This window comes from Saccostrea cucullata, unplaced genomic scaffold, assembly GCF_032062105.1.
Source record: "Saccostrea cucullata isolate Sc308-1 unplaced genomic scaffold, CSIRO_AGI_Scuc_v1 ctg168, whole genome shotgun sequence".
NCBI lineage: Eukaryota > Metazoa > Mollusca > Bivalvia > Ostreida > Ostreidae > Saccostrea > Saccostrea cuccullata.
In genome coordinates, this window is record NW_026938891.1 from 200,480 (window position 1) to 225,062 (window position 24,583).

The window sequence follows — 24,583 nt, forward strand, 5'->3', positions numbered from 1 at the left end:
ACCTGAATAAAGCGTAGAGGAGAGTTAGAAGGATGAGTTTCGTAATGACCAGATACTGAATCACTATCGCATAACCACCAAAGCTACGGTACGGACACTCGGCAAACTCCCGCTGAAATCTCACTTGAGCTATAATTCAGACAATAGTGAATCAATTCCATTTAAGGTTAAATTGTTAAATGATAAAAATGAGTATCAGACCATCAATGAAGTAAAAAGGACTGGCTTACTTCACGTTCCTGATTGGAATACATGTTCATGGATCTTGAAAGTGAATTAATACACATACCAGGTATAACTACATATATCTTCTAATAAAAACCTTACACTTTAGACTGAAATTTGAATTTTCATCTCATCAAAAAATTCTTGGTGTATATCCCCAAATAATCTCTATATCCTGGATATTTTTTTATCTGACTAGAATGCATTAACCAAGTACCTGCACTAATGTATTTTTATTTTTGCCGATAAAGAGTAAGTAATTGTAGCATTTGATCTACATTTTATATCTGACATACTTGTATTTCTTTTCCAAAATGAAGCAGCAGCATCTGAAACACAAAAAACATTGCCAACTACTGTACATGTATTTTAAAAAACGGGCTTCATATTTTAGCCTCTTTGGTGTAGACAACAATGCGCTAATTCATGAATACCGCTGAGAAATCATTTACATATACAATACACTGAATTGGCATGTGTTGCGCTAATTTATGATTACGCCAACAACTTCAACCCCAGTGATTACACTAAATTTTGAATACGCCAAATTATGTAAACGTACAGTATGTAATATAAACATGTACAAAAGAATATCTATAAACAAAAAAATAGTTGAATCTCCAACTCAACTGAATCTCAATCTTGAATACCATGGATATTTCTAAGTGATCTGGAAGTTCCAACCATATATACCATCGATATAGTGAATCCTCCAATATCTCAAAGTTTTTTCTCAGCCCCATCAGGTTGGAGATAACCAACTATGACTATATTTCCATTCACAGACTTATGTATATATTATATTGGAATCTTTAACATATTAAGACAATTAAACAGAGGAGTGACAAAACTTACTATAGCAAACTTCTCTTGTCTGGTTGGCATAAAAATTCTCACACTTTTCATTACCTGTAATTGATAAAAACAACAAACCTTTGTAACGAGGGCAAAAAATGCACTTCTACAAAAACAAATTTCAAAATAAGTTTTGCAATTGATTATAAATGCCTGAAATCCTAAAATAATTTTTTATGTCAGATAAAAAAATATGGGGAAAGTACAGGTACCTGAGTGTCATACTGCAAGTTTATTTAAGTAAAGTTTCATGTTCTTTCCTTATCAACAATTTTATACTAAATAACATTCAACTGGTAAATGATTGATAATGATGATAAATACAGCCCTCATCCCCCCACCCCCCTCCCCTCCAAAAAAAAAACATAGGTAATCAGAGATTACAGAGCTCACCTCAACGAATGTTGTCTTTAAGTAAGGCAAAGTCACACAATTAACCAACAAAAAAGTGTACATTCCAAAAATGAAAATATTTAAGCAATTTTGATCTGATACTTTGAAATAGACCTACATAAAAAATTTAAACTAGTTCTTCTTAATGAAAATGTAATCAAAATCCAGCATTTGAAGCAAATTTGAGAGTTTTCATCTCTTGATGCAACATTTGTGCAAGTTTGATTTATACTATGTTATATGAGCCTTATAGTTTTTTGGTAAGAGACCTGCAACCATAACTTTTACCTGGTCTATTATCTGAAAAATGTATGTCAAATTCAGCATCCGAAGCAAGTCCATTAGTGTGCATCCTAAGATGTATCGTCCATGCAAGTTTGCTCATTATAGGGCTCATACTTAATTGGAAATGAAACATGTATTAAAAACTAACATTTTCACTCATCCACAAAAAGTAGGTCAGATTCAGCATCCGAAGCAAGCCTGGTAGTATGCATCCTTAGATGTATCATCCATGCAAGATTGGTCATTAAAGAACTCGTAGCTACTTGGAAATGAAACCTGCACCAAAAACTTTAACCTGTTCACTCAACTGGAAAATGTAGGTCAGATTCAGCATCCCAAGCAAGCCCGGTAATATTCATCCTTAGATGTATCATGCATGCAAGTTTGGTCAACATAGGGCTTAAAGTTACTTGCAAATGAAACCTGCACCAAAAACTTTAACCTGTTCACTCAACTAGAAAATGTATGTCAGATTCAGCATCCCAAGCAAGCCCGGTAATATTCATCCTTAGATGTATCATGCATGCAAGTTTGGTCAACATAGGGCTTAAAGTTACTTGCAAATGAAACCTGCACCAAAAACTTTAACCTGTTCACTCAACTGGAAAATGTAGGTCAGATTCAGCATCCGAAGCAAGCCTGGTAGTATGCACAAGATGTATCATCCATGCAAGTTTGGTCAACATAGGACTTATAGTTACTTGGAAATGAAACCTGCACCAAAAACTTTAACCTGTTCACTCAACCGGAAAATGTAGGTCAGATTCAGCATCCGAAGCAAGCCCGGTAGTATGCATCCTTAGATGTATCATCCATGCAAGTTTGGTCAACATAGGGCTTTTAGTAACTTGGAAATGAAATCTACACCAAAAACTGCACCAAAAATGTTAACCTGCTCCAAAAACATTAACCTGGTCATTCCTTTGCTGAAACTGCAGCATCTGAAACTTTGACTGGTACATTGAAACACAGTAGAACCATCTTCCATGCATGTCTAATCAATATAGGACATAAAAGTACTTAAAAAGAAAACTGCTTCCAAAAACTTAACCTTAACCTGGGACACTGACGCCGACGCCGAGGGTATTATATAAGCTCCCCCAACTTCGTTGAGGTGAGCTAAAAAGAAGGCACAACTCAGTCACCCTGCTTTTTGGGTGAATATATTTCTTAAAAAATTTCCAAACATGCTTCAAGCAAATACTTCATCCCTGATTGTGACAGTATTACAGTAAAACATTCTGAAAGATCATGGACAGACAATTTGCTTTGTTATCAGCATAATTTGTTATATCTGTTCAGTTTACAATACATGTATACTGTAAATGTGGAAATTTTGACACTATATACACTGTAGATCATGTTTTTACAAGCAGAATAAAATTTTATTGATGCAAACGCTTGAAAATGAGTTCACAAGGAAGTTGCAGTCTTTGCTTACAACACCATGAACTTTCAGGACCCATTTCTGCTCTCAAGTATAATGTCATCAAACCCAATATTTCCACCAGTGTAACATTTTTGGAAACTCCTTTTTGAGAATTCTTTGCGTTCGATTTTTAACCCTGTAAAATCAAAAATACATAACTCTTGTTTCAATATTTTGCCAAAATTAACATTTGTCAATTTTCGTAAACAAAAAAACATCAATTTTTCAATTCGTCAAAATAACCACATTTACAGAATAATAAAGTCTCAGAGAATGACGTTACTTTAGTTGCTGTAAGTGTCAATTCATCAAAGGCGTGTTCACAATAAGCATGTTTTACTGTACTTCTCTTGGAGCCAAAAGTCAAGGAAGAAATAGTCTACACAACAAGGAAATGCTTGCATATTTATACGTGTACATGTAATACAAATGCTATAAAAACCCTCCTTTCAAGAGAAAAAGTATTTTAATGTAAAATTGTAAGGTAATCTTGAAAAAATGTTGTCTATAAGTCTATAAGTCTCACACCAAACAAATGTTCTGGTACTGTGCATCCCTTGATAAAAAATCTATACAAGTTTGGTCCTGGGAATTTTGATACTTGAAAATAAACCTGCTCCAAAAACTTTAAAGATTTAATGTTCAATCACCATGTAAGTGAAGGTCAGATCCAGCTTCTAAAACATACCCTAAAATCTTGAAAATAAGACGGATTTAATAATAAGCCGGTTTTGAAAATAAGCCACCTATTTCTTGCATTAAAAATTACTCGAAAATAAGCCAGTTTTGAAAATAAGCCGGTGATAACAATGCCATTTAGGAAAGATGTTATACGTTTGACGATTTCCTCGTCTTAAAAATTTGACGAGTGAAAACTTTGACGATATTTTTACTGTGCAAATTAAAAATGAGTTATCTTTCTTGAATTCATTTAACCTTTCTCAATTTCTGCATGTTTACGACAAAGTACGAACGAATACGAGTATCAATGACATAGTACGAACTAAGTCTGTAGCTACTAATGTACTTTTGTAAAATTACTAATAAAGGGTAGCTCTTAAAGTTAATTTTTTTTACCAGTAAGCATGTTACGCTGGCTAAAAAAATGTCATTGCGGAACCAGCTAACATTGTGAATTTTTTTCATGAAATTGTCAGAACAATAATTATCTCATTTAGACCTGTACTAGCTAACGATGTATTTAAAGTTGTTATAATTAAATAAGTAAATGGATAAAAGGAGATTTTTGTTTGTAAAGCATTTAACTGTCAGGTAATACTGCCCGCGGCAGGAAACCTGCTAACCTGCAGGGCTTGGTAGTAATTATATTTCAATATATCTTTTACATGTAATTGAGTTGTTTAAGTATGTGTTTGTTTGATACATTTATCAAGTGATTCAAGCGGATATCTTATATATTATTTTTACTTTTTTAAAACAAGTTTATATTTCACGTAACTTTATATGCTGTATACAATGAAGTTATCTTTTCGGGATCGGCATTCTCAAAATATAAAGTAGACGATTGATTACACAATAAACCTAATGAACGTACACTTGGAAATGCCAATGAATTAAACAATTGACGAGAGAAAACTTTGAGGAGCTAAAATCATTCGTCAATGTTTCCTCCTCGTCAAACTTTCCACTTTTACAGTATTTTTTTCTACACGCAAGATACTGAACAAAGTATTATTGTAATTATTTTATTTTATTATATTCATGATTTAAAATTTAAGATCGAACAAGTAGTTCTTATTTTATAGCTAGATTACACTTTATTCAATGATTGTATTGAAAATAAACCATGATTGTGCTCTCTTCTCTTACCAGTTTTTTGCATTGATAATAAGCCGCAATTTGAAAATAAGTTGGTTTTGAAAATAAGCCCCCAATTTCTTACCAAAACTTAAAATAAGCCGCGGCTTATTTTTAAGATTTTAGGGTATCAGTAATTTGCATACAAAGAAACATGCATAAACAGTTGAATTTCATTCACCTTGGACTTAAGTTATTACTTACTTGGAAATGGACCAGCTCTAAAATATTAACCTGTTTATTCACCTGGACAAGAGGCCCACGGGCCTTATAGGTCACCTGAGCATTATGCAACAACTTTCCAGTTATTGAATTTGATTTATGTTTTAAGCCAGATGCTATATGGCATTCACAATTTTGAAAGAGGCACCATTGATCATCATAACAATACACTTAGCAGTTGCTTAGCTTGGTTACTGAATACCCATACGCAGGGTAGGGGAACAATATTGCATTTCAACTAATCAGTAATATTCAGCAATAATCAGAAGTGCCCCTAACACTGTGACATAAACCCCTGACCCTAGGTCCACACATTGCACAATTTTTTTAAAGGCACCCTTAAAATTGCCTATCCCAAAAGGAAAAAAAATAAATGTTATATAAATATAAAGGAGCAGATTTCAAACAATTAATTCATTTTCAGTATATAAGTAGAGCCCCCCCCCCACCCCTGACCCTGGGGCCTTGAATTCACAATTCTGCAAGAGTAGGGCCCTTGCTCATCATAACTATAAAAGTAGTTCATCTGCTTCATACCCAGAGACAGAGAAGAAAATTTTCAAAGATTTAATGCATTTTCACTATATAATCAATAGAGCCTCGCCCTAACACCAGAGCCCCTGACCCTGGGGCCATAAAATTCATAACTTTAGAAGAGGCATTCTTGCTCATTATAACTATGTACTTAGTTAGTTTATTTAATACCTAGGAGCAGAGAAGAAGATTTTCAAAGAATTCATGCATTTTCACTATATAATCAATAGAGCACCCCCCCCCCACCAGAACCCTTGACCCTGGGGCCATAAAATTCATAATTTTGGTTGAGGCACTCTTGCTTATCATAACTATGCACTTAGTTAGTTTATTTGATACCTAGGAGCAGAGAAGAAGATTTTCAAAGAATTCATGTATTTTCACTACATAATCAATAGAGCCCCCCCCTAACACCAGAACCCTTGACCCTGGGGCTATAAAATTCACAATTTGGGTAAAAGCACTCTTGCTCATCATAACTATGCACTTAGTTAGTTTATTTAATACAAAGGGGCAGAGAAGAAGATTTTCAAAGAAATCATGTATTTTCACTATATATAATCAATAGAGCCCCACCCTAACACCAGAACCCCTGACCCTGGGGCCATAAAATTCTCAATTTTGGTAGAGGCACTCTTGCTCATCATAACAATGTACTTAGTTAGTTTATTTAATACCTAGGAGCAGAGAAGAAGATTTTCAAAGAATTCATGCATTTTCACTATATAATCAATAGAGCCCCCCCACCACCACCAGAACCCTTGACCCTGGGGCCATAAAATTCATAATTTTGGTTGAGGCACTCTTGCTTATCATAACTATGCACTTTGTTAGTTTATTTGATACCTAGGAGCAGAGAAGAAGATTTTCAAAGAATTCATGTATTTTCACTACATAATCAATAGAGCCCCCCCCCCCCCTAACACCAGAACCCTTGACCCTGGGGCTATAAAATTCACAATATGGGTAAAAGCACTCTTGTTCATCATAACTATGCACTTAGTTAGTTTATTTAATACAAAGGGGCAGAGAAGAAGATTTTCAAAGAAATCATGTATTTTCACTATATATAATCAATAGAGCCCCACCCTAACACCAGAACCCCTGACCCTGGGGCCATAAAATTCACAATTTTGGTAGAGGCAATCTTGCTCATCATAACTATGTACTTAGTTGGTTTATTTAATACCCAGGAGCAGAGAAGAAGATTTTCAAAGAAATAATGCATTTTCACTATATACTTATTTAGCCCTGCCCTAGCACTAGAACCCCTGACCCCAGGGCCATGAATTTCACAGTTTTGGTAGAGGACTCAATGCTGATTACAATCATGCAAACAGTTTGACTGCTTGTTGTCCAGGAGTAAAGAAGAAGATTTTTAAAGATTGCATTAATTTTAGTGGTTTTGGCCCCACCCCTCAGGCCCCAGGGGGGCAGGGATCATGAAATTCACAATTTTTGTTCCCCTTCACCCATAGATGCTTTGTGCCAAATTTGGTTGAAATTGGTTCAGTGGTTGCAGAGAAGAAGCTGAAAATGTTCAAATGTTAACACACGACGACGGACGAAAACGGATAGCAATAGGTCACCTGAGTTTACTCAGGTGACCTAAAAATGTAGGTCAGATTCAGCATCAGAAGCATGTAGATGCATTATCCAAGCAAACGTAATTACCACAGGGTTTTAAAGTTACTTGGGAATAAATGCAGGTGAGATTCAGCATTGAAAGCAAGGTGGCAGTGTATCCTATATGCAAGTTTAGTCTGGGCAAGGCTTAAACTTAATTGTAAAGGAAACTTCTCCAAAAAATAAGCCTCTCAAGGTCAAATCTAGCATCTGAAGCAAGCCTTGTAGTGTGCATCCATGCATGCAACTTAAACTTGTGCCGTAAACTTTAACCTGGTTGCTTATTTGGGAAATATATAGGTCATATCCTGGTACTTATATACTTATACAATTGGATTAATATAAGTTTGGTCCAGCTAGGGCTTATAGTTTACATGTACTTAGGAATAACAACTGCTCCAAAAAATTTAAAAGGATAACAATGCATGGGATAATCGATAAGTGATCCATAGAAAGAAGTTGCTTGAAAGTCTTAAAAGGAAGAAATAAAAAATATAAAATGTAGTTGTGATGGATGTCGATAAAAAACATACGAAATCCCTCCAATACTTGTAGGTGATCTTGGGACAAAAGATTTTTAAAATCAAAGAAAACAAGATGTGTTTGTGAAACACTGATGCCCCCATATGGCAGCTTATGGCAAGGGTTGAATTCTCTCAAATGCATGTCAAACTCCTAAGGTCAAGGTCAAAAGACTTCATACCCAAAGGAAGGTCTTGTTATAAGGAATACACCTGTGAAATATGAAATCCCCTTTTTTTTAACTGTTCAAAAGTTATGACCAAGGTTCAAGGTTTTTAAAAAGTGGCTCAAACTCTTGGGTCAAGGTCAAAATTATTTATACCAGCTGAAAGACCTGTCTTGTTACAATGAATACATAATATGTGAAGGGTGAAAGCCCTAGCTCCAACTGTTCAAAAGTTATGGCTAATTAAAGTTAAAGTGTGGTAATTTTATTATAAATAGGTCAAACTCCAAGGTCAAGAGGTCAAATTTGGTGGTACCAAAGAAAGGTTTTGTCACAAAGAATACACCTGTGATATATGAAAGCCATAGCTCCACCCACTAAGTAATAGGCTAGGTTAAAGTTGACAACAGACAGACGGAGAGACAAACAGACAGACAGGACAAACACAATATACCCCCAGGATCTTTCAATCTGAGGGCGTAAAAAGTTTGCATAGATCTAATAGATTACAAATTTGAAACATACTGTCAAGGTCATCAATTTTAGTGAGGAACATTGCAAAGAAGGCCCTGCTAAGGGTACCCACAATGCCCTCCTCTGAGGCCGGGAAGTTAGGGTACAGCGTGGCCTGAATGGTGATACCCCCCGCAATCATAAACACCAGGAACATCCTCAACCACGTAACAAAGTCCTTCTTCATCTGAAAAAATCATACAGCATTTGTGAACATAAATCAGTTTAATTCTCAATATTTCTTACATTTCCAACTCTAAAAAGATGTATCACTGTGTGGGGTTTTAAGAGATCGTTTAAGCTTGTCTCCATTGAATAAACTGAAAAGCTGAGGCATGGATGTCAAACATAGTGTCCCAAGCCCTTAAAATAGCCAGACAGTTTTGCATAGATGTATTTTACACATACCATAGCTCTGAAGCTGATCATCATGGGTCCCAGCACGGGGCTGATGGGAAGGAAAACACTCAGTAACCTGTAGTAGAAGTACAGGAGGCCCAAACTCATGACAAATTTAGCCGTGGTGTACTTGATGAAGGGGATGAACTTTGGTATGATTCGGACCAATCCGATCACGATCAGAAAGGAACCAATCAGGCATATCTCTATCACTGTCCAGAAAACCTTCATCTCTTTGTATTCCTAAAATTAAAAAGAAAGTAAGATCCAAACTTGTCAACACTACAAAATCAGCAAACCAGAATTCTGGTAGGAGTTAACTTCAGAGTTCCAACTGTAAAGAGTTATTTTCATGTTAAATAATCAGCATGGCTTAACATTACACAGATGTACCTTTCTCTTAATGATAGTTTTTCTGATGATTTCAACCCAAATCATGGCCGTCCAAAAATACACAACAAGGTCAATGTAGAAATCTCCACATGATGGTATAATGACTGCATAACTGAACAAGGCCAGGTACATTATATACAGCAACTGAAATATATTTATAAATATTAAGATACCAAACTGTGACCAATCTCAGAAATCCAGCGAACAATCCAGAAATCCAGTGAACAATCCAAACAGAGCAAAATAATAGACCCCTGGACATATAACAGTGGCTAAGTGAACCTTTAGCATTGTTGGAGAAAAACAAGTAATCCATTCAAAAACTATAAACAACCTTACTATTGGTATACTGTAGATCACTTAATTTTTGCGACACCTTATTTTCGCAAGATAGTCATTGACTCCTGATTAGCGAGACAAAATATTCGTGAATTGTGGTTATTGCTCTCTATAATCTTAAGGAATACTATTATATGCGAGAATTAAATTTTCGCGAGCACACAGTCTCGTGTAATTACGCGAAAATAAAGTTCTCGCGAATAAAAAGTGATTTACAGTAATACATGTCAGACCCAGTATTAACTTGTATTTGCAAATCACTGTAATTAACACAGAATTTTTAAAATTTTGACATTATGAGACTATAGAAAGCTCTGTTACATCAACCTATTTGTCAGTAGCCTACAATAAATACTCCAAAGTTGATTATGTTGCATTGATATGTTCATCTACAGGTGATTACAAAATGTGCCATTCACACTGCTTAGGGTAGTTCCTTACCTGACTGAGATAAAACTTGGTGATTGGGGCACTCCACAGGTAATAGAACTGGAGATAAAGGGGCACCTTAAGGTTCTGTCGACCATAATTCAACATCTCCCTCATTTGGTATTTCATCTGTCCCTTTGTACTCCTTTTCTGGTCATCAAATTTACAAAATAAATTTAAATAAAAAGAATAAACATCTTAAACAAAAGCAATTCTCAGATCTACAACAGTCTGTTCTAAGAGTCGTTAGCATACCCATTTGATTTTCATAGGAATCATGTCTTCACTATCCACTTGGTCTATTTCCATTTCCTCTTCATCTTCTGAAATAAAACAAGACAAAGGGAACAGCTGAAATTCTTTACTTAACCTTCCTTATTTTGGACCTAAACAATAATCTAAAACATACAAGTACATGTATACACACATTACCTGGTGTTTTAGCTTCTGGGTCCTTCTTAATCTCATACGTAATCCAAAACAACATGGGGAAGACGAAGAAGACACTCATGTATATCTACAAGCAAAAGAAGGCTAATAGGCTCCCGATCATCATCATTAAATTATATCTGAGTCACTTTGAGTGACTTAGGATTTCTCCATGTAAAAAGTTGGAAAATTACATACAGAATTTTGCATGACCTAGTCCAAAGAGAAAATTTAAAACAAAACAAATCATAAGATTAAGAGGAACACAATTTACTTTTCGTCCCCCGCTTGAAAAGTGGGGGATATTAATTTGGGTCTGTCCGTTCATCCGTCTGTCATTCTGTCTGTCTGTAACGCTTTCGTTTCCATACCATATCTCAAGAGCCCTTTGAGCTTTCGCAATGAAATTTTGCATAGCAACTCCCTATGTACATACATTTAATAATTCTATAAATTCAGTCAGAGGGATCCGACCCCCCCCCCCGAACTGCACATGGTTGACTTTTTCCCTAAGCGGGGAACACAAATTCTCTGAATTAGCTTGTACATTTAAAACTGATCACCTCTACATTGTACGGAAATACACCTCGATCATTACTTTTTTACTGTAAGAAATTTCAATTCATTAAGATCTGAGATCATAAAGATGTGAACTGAAGATCCACACATATGTCTTGACTACAAAACTTAAATCCCTTTAAAAACAGAATTAAACATATATCTTGTCATCACAAACCTCAGATGAATCCAGATAAGGATTCTTAATTAAATGTACATGCAAGTCTCATTTGAAAATTTGAACCAGTTTGGGAATGTGAATTACAGGTATGCTTTTGAAAGTGATTTAAGGATATGTCTTGTCTACAAACCTTGAACCAGTTGGGTAGTCTGAATACCCCATAATCCACTTCTCTGATTAACAGGTTACCATGCCAACGCTGAAGCAGCCATTTTTGACAACTTTTGTGAGCAATGAAGAATTTATTCCGAGCAATGTGGGCTAGCTTGATGGTGGTTTTATTGTTAAGTTCTGGCAGTTTCTCATCTAATGAAGCAATGGCTGTTAGGCATGAATCTTGGTAGCTCAGGTCCAATAATTTGACAGCCTGTTTTCCAAACTCTCTACAATACCAGATCATAAACATAGGTAATCAAAGATTACGAAGCTCACCTCGTTGAATGAAACATATCTGGCTGCCGCCTTACAAAAATAAGTTTGTGAATAAAATGCATATACATGTATTAGGTTTTACAAAAAAAAGTTTGTGAATAAAATGCATATACACATATTAGGCTTTACAAAAATAAGTTTGTGAATAAAATGCATATGCACGTATTAGGCTAATTATAATTAGCCTGTGATAATGAGTATTTACATAGCAGAATCATTGAGTTGTCGTTTGATGTCCAAATCTCTGCTGCACCATTTTGTGGCTAGTGTGTGCCAGATCATACTGATTACAAGAGCCATTACCATCGGCTGGTCAGACTGCTTCCACAGAACTCTGGTCAGCGAGGGGTTAAAGGTCAGAACTGACCAGTAGATAAGGGCATTCAAGGCCTTCAAATATAAAAATAATTGTAACCATACATAACCTACAACAAATTCATATCTATTCCAAAAATTTTTTTAAAAATGTTAATGCCATTAATAAATGTTCACAATATCCTCACTTGAGTTAAATATCAAGTTCTTTAAGTCTTATGCATGCTATCATATGATTTTGCATTTGGGTCATTGTAATATTTTCAATTAAACATCATAAAGCCCCATCTGCTAAGAAACAGAAATCTATTTATAGACCTTTCTTTCAGCAGTAGGTTTGTCACACACAAACTGTCCAGTAGAGTTCATAGAGAGATCATAGGAGGACACAAGAGCTTCTAGACTGGTCAGTTTATACAGCAGATGATTCAGGTCACATTTCTTCCCTATCACAAAGTCCTTGTCCACTGGATAACTCAGCCCCTACAAAACAGAGATTGACAATCTAATACTCAAATAAAAGATGAAGGTAACAAATACAGTGAACTGTGAGAACAAATTTAACATTAAATGATTGATGGATATATAGGTCATACTGTCACATTCTATTACAGGGAATTATTCGATATATTGTTATTAATAATTGGAGTAAGAAAGACCTCCAAAAAAAAAAAAAAAATCTGGGAACATGAAAATGCAGAAATATGAAGTTTACGTTTGCAAAACTTTATTTATTTTTTTTAATTGTAAATAATTCAATCAAGTGGAAATAGTTAATTTCAAATATTTCTTTTCCTGTGTCAGCTAATTCTTAATTTTAATAAGTAAAGTTTCTAAGTGTTTCAAGGAATCTTTACATAATAAAATCCTTTGAATTTCAATGAATTTCTCAAGGTCTTGTGGAATGTCAGTTACACCAAGTTACAAGTTCTAAACTAAGACCTCTGCATTTATCCATCACTGTTACCTTTTTGCTTTAATCAAGAACATAGAATCATAAACAGTAATGATAATCTAAGAAAGCTGTAACAGAAATAATAGTCTACTATGAACGCATTGAAGTGGTATAATTTTCCAACTGGTTGGAACATTTTGAGTTTTCTTTTGGATGTTGATTGTCACAAAATGCTCATTTCCTTAGAAAGGAAAAGATATGTAATATGAGATTTCAGAGTTCACCTAAATAATTGTGGTCTTTAAGTAAATTCACAATCTAGAAGTGTACATCCAAAGATGCAAAATTCATGCAATTTTGATCTGAACGGCATAAATTGAAAAAGAAAACCTGGAAAACTGCACCTAAACTTTTAGTCTATCCATCCAACCGTCAGTAACACCTTGTTTCCATGTGAAATTTTAAAAAGTCTTTGAGCTTTAATACTTTGCAATGAAATTTTACATACCCGTTAACAACTCCCTATGGCCTAAAGAAGAGTCAGACCCCTCTTGATTTTGATGTCAAAAGTTAAAGTCATAAATTCTGTCTATTTAAAAACTTTCATTTCCATACCATTTCTCAAGAAGTCTTGAGATTTTACAGTGAAATTTTATACCATAACTCTCTATGGCCTATGGAAAACCCCTCTTGATTTTAAGGTCAAAGGTCAAGATTTTAAATTCATACATTCTGTCTGTGTGTAAAAGTTTCATTTCCAGGAGAAATATACAGAATCTTTTGAGCTTTTGCAATAAAAATTTTATAACTCCCTATGACCCTGCCTACCCCTCTTAAAGTGTCCTGCCCATCCTTCGAGCCCCCCACCCCATCCCCCTCCTTTTGATTCACACATGCTCTTCTTTTTTCCTAAAGGGGTACACAGATTCTCTGAATTACTTGTTCAATATATACTGACACGCAAAAGAAACGCAACAAGTAGTAATCTACAAATGTTTGATAATTTTTATCTGATGATTATCAAAAGCGAATAAAGTAAGGCTAAACTCACTTTTCTGAACACCAGAGATTTGATAAAAATGTTAAATGTTTATGTGTTTACTTTACTAAGTAAAATATGACTGTTAAAACACCCCCCCTCCCAGCCATTCAAGTAAAACGTGCAAGACTGCCCTAAACAACAATTGCAGCTTAATTTCTACGATACAGTAGGTTCATTTACATCGAGATCTGCGTGAAGGAATTATTCTTTGGCATTTTTAAATACCCGTTATTCAGATGATTAGGTCGAATTTTCTCTAATATAGAGCAGTGTAGTCACCCTTGGACTTCTGGTACAAGGTCTGTCCTTAATGCATATGATACGTAAGACCCTGTTGAGACGTAATGTAGTGAAATTTTGCATCAGCAATTCTCCATCACCTTTACATTGTAATTTTCCAGCCAGAGCAATGAATATGCGTACATAAGCCATTTTCAAGTAGCCTTAGCATCGTTAGAGGAAACGAAAGGAGAGTTCATTTTTTAGAAATATTGCTGCATTACGTATGATGAACAGTAAAAAACCGTTAAGAATCCATGATATTGCCAAATGTTTTGTTAAACATGCAATTTTTTATTTCTGTTAAGCAGACTAAAACTTGACTTCCGGTTATGGTTTGGAAATTGTTCAACCGTTAAATTACCGATGTTTACCAAATTGAAGATATTCATAATTTTAAGATACAAAATTCTTTACTTTACATAATTATTTCCCCCTAAAGGAGGGTGTTGCGTTTCTTTTGCGTGTCAGTATATTAATCAATACAGATGAACCCCCCTCCCTCTCTTATTGTGTCTATGGATTCCTTCTACCTTCATTAATTTTACTGGAAAATATAACCAATATAGCCTAATAAGTATTAGCCAATCAGAATTCAGCCTTTTCAAGTATCAGCCAATCAAAATCAGCAATGTTCTTGCATGCCCTTGCATTGACTATTTTATGGCAGCATAATGTAGAAACACATAACATCTAACTATATTCTGAATTCCATCCTGTTGTGATGTAAAGTAAGATAGTTTAAATCATTTAAATGATCAGCCAATCAATGTCAGATGGCTTAAAGAGCAATATATAACAAAGAAAAGCCGTTAATATACACTGTATGTGCAGAACAAATTAATAAATTATGCAACATTGAAATAAAATCAACATAATTATATATTCATGAACAAGTATATTTCAAAAACCATGCTGTTACCTTTTTACCATCCAATATAATCTATAAATAAAATCATGCACTATAATTCTATTACATGTCTATATTTTTTTCATATCATTTTTTATCCCGCTTCAGACAAATTTGTAGATTGCTGATTGGATAAAGGCTGATCACATGACGCCCTGAAATTTTCCGTATTACGTCTCCGTCGAGGCGTAATATGAAAATCGGGCACGCAATTCCGTTCGAAGCGTTGTTATTGTAAATAAAAATGGCGGCAAAGAAACGGTTTACGTAGGCAGTTTAGTTAAATTTCTTGTTACCGTAACGATATTTTATGTTGATTGTTATTGGATTAAAACTAATATTTTCATAATATGCACAAACATTTTTTTATATTGAAAAAAGGTCTTCAGCGGGATAAATTTGTAACACAGTCAGTTAGTGACCTAATACGGATTCATACAGGGTGTGAAAAGGAAATCTGTATTGGGCAAGGCGAAGCCTCGCCCAATATGGATTTCCATTTCACACCCTGTATGAAACTGTATTAGGTCACTAACTGACTGTGTAACTAATAGAACAGCCAAGAGATGGGAGAAATAACTAAATGTAGAACATACATATCATTATGAAAAGGAATTATTTAATTTTCAATGTTAAATATAGGAAAGAAAGAGCTAGGTTCACTTTGCTGCAATAATGTAGCCCTCTCTGATAATCTTTTTATTTTATCTGATATTGTCTGGAACCAACAAAAAAAAGGGGGGGCTATATTTAATATTGCAACTAGGTTTGCTTTATGCTTAAAATGGCCCTGTTTGTGTGCCAATTGAAGGTCTTAAGGTTCCTATTAATCCTCTGCTCAATCATCATGCTCATATAAAATGTTTCAATTCTTTTGATTTTCAAAAACTCAATGTATTTGTTAAGTAAAATAATATACAAACAATTATCGCATATCTTGCAGGGCAAAATTGGGAAAAGAAATACTTCAACTCCACAAACGTATGAATACATTGTCAACTAAAACTAAAAACTTTTGATTTTTCAGAATTTCACTGAGCCAAAGGAAACCAAATGTTAACCTGGCTCGTTTACCAAACTTGACTAGCATTACCAAGATTACATTTATCCAATACAAAACAGAAACAAAACATGTCGTCACTCACTGGAGATTTGGCCAGAACTCCTTCTAGACAGACTTGACAGAAAAAATCAGGCATGTCCAGATTATTGAACAAGTCCAGAAGCTTTTTATAGTTGACATACTCATGTAGGACAATTGCTCCTCGCTCCAGGAAAATCTCCACAAACCTCTCTCTCCCTCTCTTCAGCAAAGCCTTATCAAACAGCTCGGGTGTTATCTGAAACAACCGATAAAATACCATAACAGACTGTGGATCTGCATGGAAGTAGGCTGATGGCAGTCAGGATATAGGTTACATGCAAAAATGTCACACTTATTTCATGTTAATACAAGAAGCACCTGGATGTCTTGGATTTTAACTTTTTAGTTAAAGGATATGCTTTAAAATGTAAATAGCATTACAGTCAATTCTCGAATTATCGCCATTCGATTCATCGCCATTTTCACAATACCGCCATGATTTCTCAAGAACGTTTTTCCTGCTATATAAAATTCTCTTTATAACGCCAAATTCGCATACCGCCATCCGCCACCCTGTTTTCAAAACAAACGTCCATTTTTAAGTGTCAATTATCTCGATATACCGCCACAGGTGCGAGCGGTCAGTGAAGCGCGGCTAATTGGTTGACGCTATCCCTGTTGTAAAGCATGCAAAGCCAGACAAGGTACAGGCAATTAAATAATTAAATTAGAATTAAATGAACAAACAACTTTAATATGAACTGTTACAATGATTTTGTTCTGTTAAAAAATCATTTAGTCACGGCTTCGCCACGAAAGCGGTAGTTGTGAAAGTACACTGAATACGATATCATTTTGATGATATCTGCTTTAAACAATGCAAAGTTTGCTTAAAAATGATTATACGGTATAAATTGTGAACGTTTCACGAACAATGATGTCATAAACAATAAATTTATTCAAGAAACTATTATACGTACGGTCAGCAATATATCAAGAAGTTTTTTTTTAATATCAGACGTGTCGATTTACATGTACATAAATGCACATGTACATGTCTTTATTTCATAACTGCACATTTTGTTTTAAAGAAATTGTACATAAAAAATACTTGAAGTATTTTAAAATTTAGAAAAATGTTTTGTATACATGTATATGTACTTATAGGAATAGAAACGCTTTATGGTATTTCCAAGAACGGTAACTCTACTTCTTGTTTCCTAAAATATGGGAAATTCAAATCATCGCCAAATTCGTTATACCGCCATGATTTCTAAATAACAAAAGGTGGCGGTTTATCGAGAATTAACTGTATATATATATTTTTGGCAATACCTTAACAGTTGTCCAATCATACTTCTCAAAAATCTGAGACTCTGCGAGATCAGGTCTATTCCAGTGTAAGGTCAACTTGAGGTCAGATTGGAATTGTTCCTGGAATTGACTTCCTGTTTTGGACCCTTGAGCTGAAATAGTACAAACAGCTGTTTTATGAGCAAGAGATTCAGAATACTCATTCAACAGGGTTACATGTATCTCTTAAACCCAGCGGATGGAGAATGTCCTTGCCTATAATCATGTTATCACCAGAGACCTGTTCAACAGAGCGAGCGCTAGCGAACATTTCTATTGAAGGTATAAGAAATTTTGGTGAGCGCTTGTGAACGTTCATTCTATTGAAAACGCCTCTGGCGTTATTCGGATCAGCTGCTAAGGGAGGAAATGAAAACTTACATTCAAACAATGTGAGTAAGATGTATTTGTCCAAATTCTTAAGTCCAGTGGGATCCGCATTTATGTCCAAAATAGTTAGGAACCTCCCATTCTCCTACAAGATTAAAAAAATATACTATTTTGCAAAACATTGAAAATGTATCATATACATGTATTTCCATTTCAAACAACTTAGAGGCAAACCTGGTGGGCGAGATTAACACACTCCAGTATTTTGTCTCTACATTGATTCCGGGCCAGCTCATTGTCCACAAAATCCTTTGGATAACAGTTCATCATTCTCTTAATTAACTCAGTTTTCACAAAAGACTCGTACTCATCACCCTGGCTATAAAAGAAATTAAATATAACATGTACAAGTTACAGGAAACAAACATCTACTAGTATTTAGTTTAACAAATTCCTCATGTTTATATACAAAGCATAGTCAAGACTAAAGACCATCAAATGTAGAAGAGTTATCTAAAATTTATTCAACAGAGTCTGGATCTTAGGTTCTAGATTTCTATAGACATCTAGATTACCAAACATTGTGAGAATGCAAAGGTAGATTTATTTCTTTTATTTATACACATAAGAGCTATACATGTACTTACTGATGAACTTTTTCAAAGTACACAAACGCTATAAGATCGGCTCCCAGTCCTGTTCCCTGTAGAACCAGAACAGGAACTTTTCTCCGGAGAAGGTCCACCACATGGTCAATATCTAATGGTCCACCCTGTATCAGGAGGCCCACCATGGGGGTACTGGTGCAGGTAATCATGTTTAAATTTTCTGCATCTGTGCATAAAAATATTATATTAGTGTACAGAAAATGTGAATAAATAATACATATTATAATTCATATTTAATCTTTTTTCCTTAAGAAATTTTAACTTTTTTATATATGTGAGACATATTCTACATCAAATAAAAATTAGTCTACTTGAAACAAAGAAAAAATCAAGAGGCCCATGGGCCAAAATGCTCACCCAAGTAACTTTGGACCCATTGTTCTTCTCCAGATTTTCCTCCTTGTAATACATGTACTTACTGTGGTTTTACAAAGTTTCAGCTTTTCAGTAGTTCTCCAATCTTAAGGAGAAAATTATTGAAGATTTTTTTTAATATTTCAATTAATGTAAAACTTGGATTCCCTATTGTGGCCCCACTTGTCCTCAGGGGTCCTGATTTGAATCTGATTTTTCACTACCCCAGGATGCTTCCATGAAAGTTTCAGCTTTTCTGGCCAAATGGTTTTTTGAGAAGATTTTTTAATGAGTTTACCCTATTTTTGTCCTTTTTTTGATTACATCATTTTGTAAGAGGACTTGGCCCTTCATTTTAACAATTTAAACTCCCTAAAAATGCTTTGTACCACTTTTGGTTAAAATTGGCCCAGTGGTTCTCGAAAAGAAGTTGAAAATGTGAAAAAGTTTTCAGACATATGGACAGACTGACAAAGGTGAACAGAAAAACTCACTTGAGCTTTTAGCTCAGGAGAGTTAAAATATGCAACCTACCAAGGGAGGGGTCTAACATTTTGACTTTTCTGTATCTCTTGCCCCTCCCTATAGGGGTCAGAAGTCTCTCCTCGATTCTGAGTCTAAAGCCTTCCAGCTCCCTTAGATCAGTGTTCTGGTCCATTATGATAAAATGAGAGTGTTCTCCATTCAACTCCATAGCTTCCTTAGTCCCCGTTTTTTTCAGTGAAATAATGGAATCATGCTGCAATTTGCAAATAAAAGAAATACAATAAGTTCCATTTACAGGTGAGAGAAATTCAAAATACAGGATTTTCTGCATTGCTGGTCTTAATAATTGTTCCCTATTGTTTTTAATAATTACTGTATTACACATATAAGCCAATATACATGTAATCACATGTATATACATATATATGTTTTTTAAGATGTAAAGTCATAACGCACTCCAAAATTTGCCTCTGAAACAATTTGAATATGAATGCCTGCAAATTTCAAAATGTAGGTCACTATGACCTACTTTTCAATAAACATCTTTAAACTTCTTTAAAGGCCCCAATAGCTAATTATCTAAATACAGTGTAAATTCAGACATGACCACGTACCAATCCCTCAGTCCCAGCCACACACTTGAGCTGTAGTTTAGGAACGATTCCCATCACGGTTAGTTTAGGCAGTTCCTCTACGTCCTCCTTCTTGTGAAGCTTTACATAGGGGTTCTGAGCTCGTGTCATCAGAATAGATCGCCTCTCTCTCTCAAAACGAACGGCATCCCCAACTATTTTAGCGATTCCTCCATCTAAACCATTTGTCAACACCCACATATTGGTAGAGTTCATGGCCTGCAGCGCAAAAAAAAAATGAAGAAAAAAAAAGAAATCTATGATCAAGCCATTGTCAATTTTCAACCTCAGTACAATTTTTCTTAAATAATAAATCTGTTTCATAATGTGAAAATTCCAAATCCAATTTATTAAGTTCACTGTTAATATGCATATACATGTATATACACATGTTACATTGATGTTCCTATATTTGTGCAGCAAAAATGTCCGAAAATATTGATAATTATGAACATATCAGAAATATGGCTAAAAATGGGAATGATATGTAAGTGATAGACAAGTATTGGTGATAAATAGCTAGATAAAATGTTAAGGATTCTCAAAAGAGTTCAATTAAAGCAATTTTATACAAAGTCTACTTCATATTTTAACCTTTAACCTTTGCCCTTCTGACCTGAATCAAACCCGTCTGGAAATCTTCCACTTCCTGCTGATTCTTCCACTTCCTGAAATGACTGAGACTGGATATAACAGAGAGTATGATGTCTGGGCTCCTCTTTTTCCACACTTTGGTGATGTATTTAGCCACATTGTCCACAGTAGCATCCTCCCCCACACAAACATAGTAACTTGTGTGACTCTACAATTAATATAAAAGATTAATAGACACATTCAATTGTATCTTTAATTTGAGTTGAAATAAACCTTTCCCTAAATAAATGATAAAAAATGTTTTAGTTTCATGCAAATTTCATCCCTTACACGGTATTTTTTGGACATTTTAATATATCAATATTTTCTATTTTATTTCCTAGATGTACTTAGCTGGTCTTGACAAAATTACATAGACTGTTTGCTTCATTTTTATATAAGTACAAGATCAGAAGTTGTGAAAATAAAGTGTTATTTTATGTTAACATATAATCAGAAGTTTTGAAAATAAAGTGTTGAAAAAAAGATTTTTCTTAAAAAAAATAAATTGGGGATAATCCTTTGAAGTATATTTTTGATGTCTTAAATAAGTTGAAAGGCTCATTTTAAGCCCAAGGAAAATCTTTAGATAAATAATTCTGAAAATAGGATAATGCATTGTTTGCCAATTTTCTACAAGTTCTTACGTTAGGTATACTTCAATGTGTACTGGAACATGTAAACTTTATCATGTTCCCTATGAAATTATTAAGTGTTGTTTCATTTAACAGTAACCATACATAACATAGAATAAAAATCAAGAAAGCAATAAACCATTACTGACATTTGTCCCATTGTATAACATGGTTTACACATCCTTAACATACTTTTTTTTCAGACAGACAATTTATAAAGCTTACCTAAGTGACTAAAACAACCCTCTCTTGTTCCTGCTATTTTGACATACTGACCTTTTCCTCTGTAGATCCATCAAACAGGAACTTGATTATCCCCCCTGTAAGTTTGGAGGTTTGTAACCAGTCAAGGTCATCTGTGGAATCTGTGCTGACATATGACGCCACGCTAGTCACAGTGACATATTGTGGGTCCACTTCAATGTTAGGATAATCTTCTATATCTTCTTCCATGTCAATTACGTCTAAAATTTTTGATGTAAAAGATATGTTATTTAAAATTTAAATGCTTCATAAGTTTTGTTTGTAAAAGGTAAGGTCTGAAGCAAGTCTGGCAGTTTTCATCCCTAGGTGTCATCCCTAGATGCATGATGCCATCATACATGTAAGTTTCATCCAAGCAGGGCTTTGGAATGGACCTGCTTCTTAAACTTTGACCAAGACACTGACACTCATGCCAAGGCTACTGAAATAATAAAACCAATCATAGAAGATTGATTGGCACTAATTTATGAATATGAAGGTAATGCTAAGCCATGCCTCAATGCCCACAAGACAGTAAATAATATCAATGAATATTTTTTTTTTCCTTTTACAAATCTAAATGTCCAATAAAAAAAGTCCACGGACCTTTACAGTAACCTGAGTATAACTGATACATGTAATACAATACTGTATTTTGGATCCACTGAAGTAATCAACTGATGGATAAAGGTGTGCTGCTCCAAAGCAAAGGGAATAGAATTATAATAAAGGACCAACAAAACAGTTGGTCTACTCCTTTATTTATTTAGTATAAGTACTTTTTTGAAAAGTAGATATTGCACAAAGATAAGGTATTTTTGTCTCATTTTTATCATTTATTTATTTATTATTTACAAGTCTTCCTTAATAGCTTACCATTAAAAAAAATCACAATTACTTTTTGTATAATATACTTCAAAAAATATTTACTTCTTATATTCAATTTGATCTATCAATTGCATTACCTACAGTAATTGATTATCAAAGGTAAATAACAAGGGGAACAACTTCTCTCATTAGGATACCATATCATTAGAGCCCTGGCCAAGCACCGGAACACTAGACACAGAGATCCATAATTTCAAAAATCTGCTAGCAAATAAACACCCCTTCCAAGCACAACTTTAAGATGCCCAAGGGAAGATAAGAATTTATTCATTCTCATTACATTACATTATACCAACCAGCTTTGAAATTTCCAATTTTAGTAAAGGCACAACTGCATTCACTCAAGCACAATCACCTGCTAAATACCCAGGAGTAGAGAAGATTTTTCTAATACTACTAATGCATTTCAGTACAGTATCAATTATAGAGCAACACTAATGTCAGAACCTCTGAATTTGGGATCATAAATTTTGCCATTTTGAACCATCCTTGTTCAGCATAATCCATCTTCGCTAGCCAAGGGTTTCTGATATGCTACTCTCCTCATCAACTCTTGGCATAGCTACAGTGTTTAAAAAAAAGGTGGGATTTTTTTCTCAAGTAGTGATTGGAGTGGATTGGCATTAATTGACCAATCAGCAACTGTTTTTGGTAAATGACAATTGTGTGCGTTAGGGATATATTTTGACTCTTTACTATCGGAAATGAAAAGCGCAAGTAAACAACCATCACACGCCATGCTATGAAAGGATATGGTGTGATCCAATATCTAAATTCTAAAACCAGAACCCCTGATCCAGAAGTCAAATTTACTTTTATTAGCCTATATTATTCACTATCAATTTTTTATTCATGATGAAGTTGGATAATATTTAACATGTCTAATTGTCTGTTTGGTTCCCCAAGTACCCCGGTAATAGTTTGTGCTGAAATGTTAAGTGATTTACACCTGAATACATTATGTAAGCAAAATTTTCAAAATTTTACCAATTTCATCAACTACCTGATAATTTTTCCTAATTCCCCAAAATGGCATTTCCCAAAATAGGCTGATATATTTCCATACTTTTCCATGGAGTCTACATCGTATATCAAAGCCAGAATTTGACAAACCATCACACAACTTTTTCTTCTTCCGTGTCCTTATATGGAAAAATTTCTTTAATTTTTAAACAGGTAAACTAAAATGGTGGGAATAAATCAATAATACCAAGAAAACATTTTAGCTAATAGATTTGATGGTTAGTCGATTTCTTGCTCTCCGATTCATAGTTGGTCAAGAAAGCTTTCATCCTTTTAGTAAATTCTTTCATCCAGACCAAAGAATTTTTTAAAAAAAAAGAAATATAATCTAATCGACCAAAATTGGAGGGGAAAAACAGAGAAATAATGTAGATAAAAATTTAATAAATGCATCTTACCAAACAATGAAAGAAACACAGGTGCTCATAGCCTTAAAAAATAAAACAGTAAAATAACTAAACTTAAAAGATTTAACAGCACCATACCTGTCTACTGCGTAACTACCTTTAGAAATTCAATTAAATTAACAATATCATTGCTCATTGGATAGCTGCATCAGTCTGTCAGCTGCATTTAAATAAACTGCGCTTGATTTAAATGTGCGCAAATTATTTTCTTTCACCGGCTACCTTATTACCTTTCAGACATGATTAAGAACGTTAACTTACCAGTAAAACAGAACTGTTTTCACGAGCATTCAACATTTTATGGACTCTCCTTGTCATGTTGATGTTAATATGCAGAAAAAACAACGTTAGTGTCAATGAGTATTGAGTATGATCCATCATTTGTCTTTAATTAACTTTTAATAAGAATACCGTGCCCGATCCAATATTTTATGTGATTTAATGAAAAGGATGGAAAGTGATAAAATACAATGATTTAGTGTAAAGAATTTGAGACTCGGAGAAATGCGTAATAATATGTAGTATACAGGGTGAAAGACAAAAGCCACAAAGGTTAGGGTGTAATGATACACGGGAAATTCCGACGGCAAAGTTCATTCTCTATCATAATTTTACCAGTAACTTCCTAAAAAAAATTCAGCTTCTAGGCCTATAAAGG

General features: G+C 34.4%; 1 protein-coding gene across 1 annotated transcript in view; it reads right to left on the reverse strand.

Moving 5' to 3' along the window:
- The window catches only part of LOC134251677 (transient receptor potential cation channel subfamily M member 3-like), a 34,650-nt gene extending 10,362 nt beyond the window's left edge, over positions 1-24,288 (reverse strand). The window contains exons 1-22 of the mRNA XM_062734083.1: positions 24,187-24,288; positions 21,641-21,828; positions 20,713-20,898; positions 20,079-20,315; positions 19,513-19,717; positions 18,604-18,790; positions 18,191-18,335; positions 18,008-18,101; positions 17,609-17,739; positions 16,335-16,529; positions 12,382-12,546; positions 11,954-12,138; positions 11,447-11,699; positions 10,581-10,665; positions 10,404-10,471; positions 10,161-10,298; positions 9,381-9,524; positions 8,997-9,230; positions 8,601-8,775; positions 1,081-1,134; positions 522-554; positions 3-129 (exon numbers count right to left, since the gene is read on the reverse strand). Coding sequence (XP_062590067.1) covers positions 3-129; positions 522-554; positions 1,081-1,134; positions 8,601-8,775; positions 8,997-9,230; positions 9,381-9,524; positions 10,161-10,298; positions 10,404-10,471; positions 10,581-10,665; positions 11,447-11,699; positions 11,954-12,138; positions 12,382-12,546; positions 16,335-16,529; positions 17,609-17,739; positions 18,008-18,101; positions 18,191-18,335; positions 18,604-18,790; positions 19,513-19,717; positions 20,079-20,315; positions 20,713-20,898; positions 21,641-21,817 — 3,218 coding nt within the window. The 5' untranslated portion in view covers positions 21,818-21,828; positions 24,187-24,288. The remainder of the gene's footprint in view (positions 1-2; positions 130-521; positions 555-1,080; positions 1,135-8,600; positions 8,776-8,996; positions 9,231-9,380; positions 9,525-10,160; positions 10,299-10,403; positions 10,472-10,580; positions 10,666-11,446; positions 11,700-11,953; positions 12,139-12,381; positions 12,547-16,334; positions 16,530-17,608; positions 17,740-18,007; positions 18,102-18,190; positions 18,336-18,603; positions 18,791-19,512; positions 19,718-20,078; positions 20,316-20,712; positions 20,899-21,640; positions 21,829-24,186) is intronic.
- Between the last annotated feature and the right edge of the window lie 295 nt (positions 24,289-24,583).